The 5,445-nt window shown below is 57.7% G+C and overlaps 1 protein-coding gene across 1 annotated transcript in view; it reads right to left on the bottom strand.

Moving 5' to 3' along the window:
* Window positions 1–5,445, bottom strand: part of NOX5 (NADPH oxidase, EF-hand calcium binding domain 5) — a gene marked incomplete at its 5' end in the record, with an annotated part of 7,038 nt that overhangs the window by 1,527 nt on the left and 66 nt on the right. Inside the window, 8 exon segments of the mRNA XM_009084031.1 lie at window positions 622–750; window positions 1,184–1,228; window positions 1,714–1,725; window positions 1,847–2,004; window positions 2,561–2,693; window positions 2,806–2,988; window positions 3,795–3,970; window positions 5,356–5,445. The exon segment at window positions 5,356–5,445 is cut by the window's right edge and continues 13 nt beyond it. Of these exon segments, the coding sequence (XP_009082279.1) occupies window positions 622–750; window positions 1,184–1,228; window positions 1,714–1,725; window positions 1,847–2,004; window positions 2,561–2,693; window positions 2,806–2,988; window positions 3,795–3,970; window positions 5,356–5,445 (926 nt within the window).

The raw sequence follows: 5,445 nt of genomic DNA, 5'->3' as shown, positions 1-5,445 counted from the left end.
CCTGCTCCTTCCTGCCCCTTCCTGCTCCTTCCTTCTCTTTCTTTCCCCCTCTTTCCTCTACCTGTCCCTTCCTGCTCCTTCCTGCTCCTTCCTACCCCTTCTTGCTCCTTCCTGCCCTTTCCCACTCCTTCTTTCTCCTTTCTTCCTTCCCTTTCTTTCCCCCTCCTTCCCCTACCTGCAGCTTCCTCTCCTTCCTGCCCCTTCTTTCCCTTTTTTGCTCCTTCCTTCCCCTTCCTGCCCCTTCCTTTTCCTTCCTGCCCCTCCTGCTCCTTCCTTCCCCTTCCTGCTCCTTTCTTCCCCTACCTGCCCCTTCTCCTTCCTTCCCTTTCTTTCCCCCTCCTTCCCCTACCTGCCCTTCCTGTTCCTACTTGTTCCTTCCTGCCTCTTCCTACCCTTCTTACTCTTTCCTGCTCCTTCATTCCGCTTCATGCCGTATTTCCTATGTCCCAAACTCAGGGAACCCCTTGGCAGGAGTCAGGACCCACCTGGGGCCTTGAAACCAAAATCCACTGTTAGGAGCGAGCAGGACGGCAAGGTGTGGGAGAACAGGTCTACCTGGGTCTGCATCCCCTGCTGCCTCTCAGCTCCAGCAAGGGCCATCCCAGGAGATTCCCAGAGGACTCACCTGTACATGATGCTCTGGAGGATGGAGGCGAAGGGGGTGATGCCGATGCCAGCACCGATGAGCACGGCATGCTCTGACGTGAAGATCCGGCGCGTCGGTGTCCCGTATGGACCATCGATGTAGCACTAGGACACAGCAAACACTTGGAGAGTCCACCTGGAACAACTCCCAGGCTAGGGCGGGAGGGGCCAAGGCACAGTTTGGCAGGGTTAGGGGAGTTTTGCAGGAGGAAAGGAGGAGGAGGATGGAGGGGAAGGAGTGGGAAGCACTCCAGAAGGGCAGGGATTGGATCAGCCTCGAGTGGCATCATCCATAAATGAAGACCATAAGGATGGGGTGGCTGGGAACATAGATATGGGGGTCAGGCATGTGGATGGGTGGTCAGGGACATGGATGGCATAGCTGGAAACATGGATGGGGTGGATGGAAATAGATGGGGTGGATGGAAACACGGATGGGAGTGGATGGGAATGTGGATGAGGGGTCAGACCCACGTGTGGATCCCCCCAGGATCCACACATCCTCCCTGGAGCCAGTACAGGACCAAAGGTCCCTCACCTTGATGCTGCGGATCCAATGGCTCTCACCCTGCCCTGTGGAGACCTGTGAGGTGGAGAGAGCAGTGACCACCTCCTCCCTTCCCAACCCCTCCGACACTTGTCTGTTCCTGCCTTTGGGGTGTTTCCCATCTGGATTATCCAGGCTGCACACACACACGCTTCCAGCCAGACCCATTGTGGGAGACAAAATCCACTCATGGTGGCTCCTGGATGGTTATGTCCAAGGAGCTGCTTTTATAAAGAGCTTTTTAAGGAACTTTGGCCCATCCGGGATCATTTTTCCAGGCTGATCCTCTGCTGTGTGGGTGGGAGCAGAGACCCCACAGGGTGGGCACAGTGCTCACCTCTGTGTCCTGTCCTGTGCCAGTGGTTCTGTATGACATCAACTGAACTGCTCCATCCCCTCCAGTGGCCACAGATTCCTGCTCCAAGCATTCCTGGAAGGCAAAGGCAGGAATCACTGGCGGGATGCTCATGGACCTCTGATCCAGCAGGGTCATATGGCTTGGACAAACAAGGAATGTTCACCCCAAGGGATACCTCAGCACCCAGCCCAGTGCAAACTGGGGTGACACAAGGGACACTCAGCTCCCAGTCCAGTCGTGTCCTTACTTTGGTTTGCTATTCCCAGTTTGCCAGAGCTGATCCTGAGCCCACTGACCTGTGCCCAGTGCTGGTTCCTCTTCTCTCTCAGACTCCTGCTCAGTGCATTGGGCTCCAGGCAAGACAATTTCTGCTGCTGCTGCTGCTGCTGCTGGAAGTACTCGTAGAGCTTATTGGTCCATTGGCCCAGGGACCTGATGTGCAGCCACAGGGTGTCTGGGGACATGGAATGGGTTGGGTTGGAAGGCAACCAGAAAATGATCCCACCAGCCCAGGGTGCTCCAAGCCCCGTCCAACCTGGCCTGGAACACTCCCAGGGATGGAGCAGCCACAGCTGCTCTGGGAAATCCATTCCAGTGCCTCACCAGCCTCACAGGGAACAATTCCTTCCCAAAATCCCACCCAAATCTCCCTTTTTCCAGTTTGAAGCCATTCCCTGTGTCCTGTCCCTCCATGCCTTGTCCCAAGTCTCTGCAGCTCTCTTGAAGTGCCTTTAGGCACTGGAAGGGACTCTGAGGTCTCCCTGGAGCTTCTCTTCTCCAGGCTGAACACCCCCAGCTCTCCCATAGCAAAGTTTCTCCAGTCCTTGGAGCATCTCCATGGTCTCCTCTGTATTCTCCAGCAGCTCCACATTCTCCTGCTGTTGGAGCCCTGAGCTGGAGGCAGCACTGCAGGTGATTCTCAGAGGGGCAGAACCCCCTGCCCTTGCTGTTCAGGCTGTGGGATGATCCCTGGCCATCTCTGGAATGCCCAGGGAGGTCTCTGCTGGCACCTGGCTGCTCGGGGGCACTGCTGATGCTGAAGGGATGCCACTCGTAGGTGGCAATGCTGGGGATGTTCAGGTACACATAGTCTCCAGCCTCGTAGTGGAAGGACTCTGGTCTCTGGATCACCAGGTGAGTCACCTGCAGGAGAAAAGAGGGAAGGGGAAGAGGAGAGGGAAGGAGACCCCCCTGGGTGCAGACCCTAGAGGGCTGTGAGAGGAGTGGGATGGTGCAGACCCTCCTGGGTACAGACCTTGGAGGGCAGCAGATTGGCCTGCAGGATGCTGAGGCCCCCAGCACGACGCCACGCCAGGCCCAGCACCTTCTCCAGCAGGAAGAGGGAGCCAGGGAGCAGGAACCACCTCCAGAAGTGAGGCCCATGCAGCATCAGGAGGACCCAGATGGAAATGTAGGACAAGTGGGTCCAGTAGAAGATCTGTGTGCAGGGAGAAAGGAGGCACAGAGGGACTGGGGGTAAATGAAAGGTGGTGGAGCCAACAGAGCTTCATAGGGAGGCTGTGCCAGGGCATCCCAGGGGGAAAAGGCAGCCCAAAGGGATCAGTGAATGGGTTGAGTTGAAGGGACCTTAGAGATGATCCATTTCATCCCAACCCCTGCCATGGACTGGGACACCTTCCACCAGCCCAGGTTGCTCCAAGCCCCATCCAACCTGGCCTGGAACACTCCCAGGGATGGAGCAGCCACAGCTACTCTGGGAAATCCATTCCAGTGCCTCATCAGCCTCACAGGGAACAATTCCTTCCCAATATCCCTCCCATATCTTCCCTTTTACAGTTTGAAGCCATTCCCTGTGTTCTGTCCCTCCAGGCCTTGTCCCAAGTCCCTCTGCAGCTCTCCTGGAGCCGCTTTAGGCACTGGAAGGGGCTCTGAGGTCTTCCTGGAGCTCCTCCAGGCTGGACACTCCCAGCCTGCTCCCAGGCACTGTGCCAGTGCCTCAGCACACTCCCAGGGAACAATTCCTACCCAATATCCCATCTTTCCCTGTCCTCTGGCAGTGGGAAGCCATTCCCCCTTGTCCTACCTTCCTCTTTGTCCCATCAGAGAAGAAAAGCACAGAAACCCCCAAACTGCAGATCTGAGTAGTGTTCAAGGGGGATATCAATGTAACCACATCAGCCCATGGGTTCTCCCTCCCCTAAGGACACCACGCACATGGTCACCTACCCCAGGTCCCTCACCCTGACCGCCCCCATGGAGCAAATTATTCCCCCCAGGACCCACCTCGAAGTGTCCTCCTCGCCGGACACAGGGGCAGGAGCAGAGTCCCATGGTCAGCAGCAGCCCCAGGAGCCCCACTCCAGTCTGGGAGGCTGTGCCAGCCACACCACCAGTGCCAGCCCGTGCTGACAGCAGGTACTCAGCCAGGCCAGGGTGTCCATCCTGTTGGGCCAGCCTGCCTGGGCACAGGGCACATGGGCACAGGGAGCTCACCCACTGCAGTGCCCACCTGTGTTTTGGCTGCACCCACCCTGCCTCCCAGGTCATTGGCATAGAGTCAGAGAATGCTGGGTTGGAATGGAGTTTAGAGATCATCCAGTCCCAACCCCCTGCCCTGGGCAGGGACACCTCCCACCAGAGCAGGTTGCTCAAGGCTTTAGCCAACCTGGCTGTGAACACTGCCAGAGTTGGGGCAGCCACAGCCTCCCTGGGGCACCCACAGCCTTCTTGGGGCAGCCACAACCTCCCTGGCTTCCACAGCCTTCTTGGGGCAGCCACAACATCCCTGGCTTCCACAGCCTCCCTGGGCAACCTGTGCCAGTGTCTCTCACAGGAAAAACTTCTTCCTAGTATTTAATCTAAATTTCCCTCTTTCAATTTCTCCCCATTCCTCCTTGTCCTGTCACTGCAGTTCCTAACCAAGTCCCTCTGCAGCTTCCCTGGAACTCCTTCAGGTCCTGGCAGGTTGCTCTGAGGTCCACACAGAACCTTCTCTTCTCCAAGTATTTTGCTTGGCCATGCTGAAAATGCCTCATTTCTCCTTTCCTGAGCCCTTTCCAGGCTAGGCACTGTGTTCCGGGGGCATTTGGCGCGAGGGTGTCGTGTCACAGGGAGTATCTGGCATGAGGGTGGGCAGAGAGCACGGCTGTGCTCCCCAGGTGTGGGTGTGCTGGTCCCACCCGGGAGCTGTGTGGGAGGAGCAGGAGCCCTTGGCTGCCCGGCTGGAAGCCACTAGAGGGGGATCACGGACTAGGACAGCCGCATACTCCCTGGGCTATGTGCACCTCCCAGGACATGGGCGTCCCACTCAGGACAGAAGCATCCCCTCCCTGGGACATCTGCATCCCGCCATGACGTAAGCATCCCTTCCCTGGGACATCTGCATTCCCCCAGGACGCAAACATCCCCTCCCTGGAACATCTGCATCTCCCACGTACACAATATCCCCTCAAGAACACGAGCATCCCTTCCCTGCGACATCTGCATCCCGCCTAGGACATCAGCACCCCCTGACTAGGATATCTGCATCCTCCCAGGACACAAACAGTCCCTCCCTGGGACGTCTGCCTTTCCTAGGGACAAATAACCCCCCAGGACATGAGCATCTCCTCCCCAGCACATCTGCATCTTCCAGAGACCCGAGCATCCCTCCAGGACAGGAGCATCCCTTCCCTGGGACATCTGCATCCCCTCCTTGGGATATCTACATCCCCTTGGGACATGAGCATCACCCCCAGGACACAAACATCCCCTTCCTGGAACATCTGCATCTCCCAGGGACACAATATCCCCCCTACGACATGGGCTCGGGAGCCCAGGGGCTGTGCCCGGCGCTGGCACTTACTGAAGTTGGCGATGTGTGCTGCGGTGTGAGCTGCCCCCAGCGCCAGCACCACGTAGCCCAGGAGCTGGTGGAACAGCACGTGCTGGTCCA

The sequence above is a fragment of the Acanthisitta chloris genome, unplaced genomic scaffold (genome assembly GCF_000695815.1).
Source record: "Acanthisitta chloris isolate BGI_N310 unplaced genomic scaffold, ASM69581v1 scaffold20411, whole genome shotgun sequence".
NCBI lineage: Eukaryota > Metazoa > Chordata > Aves > Passeriformes > Acanthisittidae > Acanthisitta > Acanthisitta chloris.
The sequence above is the reverse complement of the archived record's forward strand: the minus strand, read 5'-3'. Positions and strand labels throughout refer to the sequence as shown.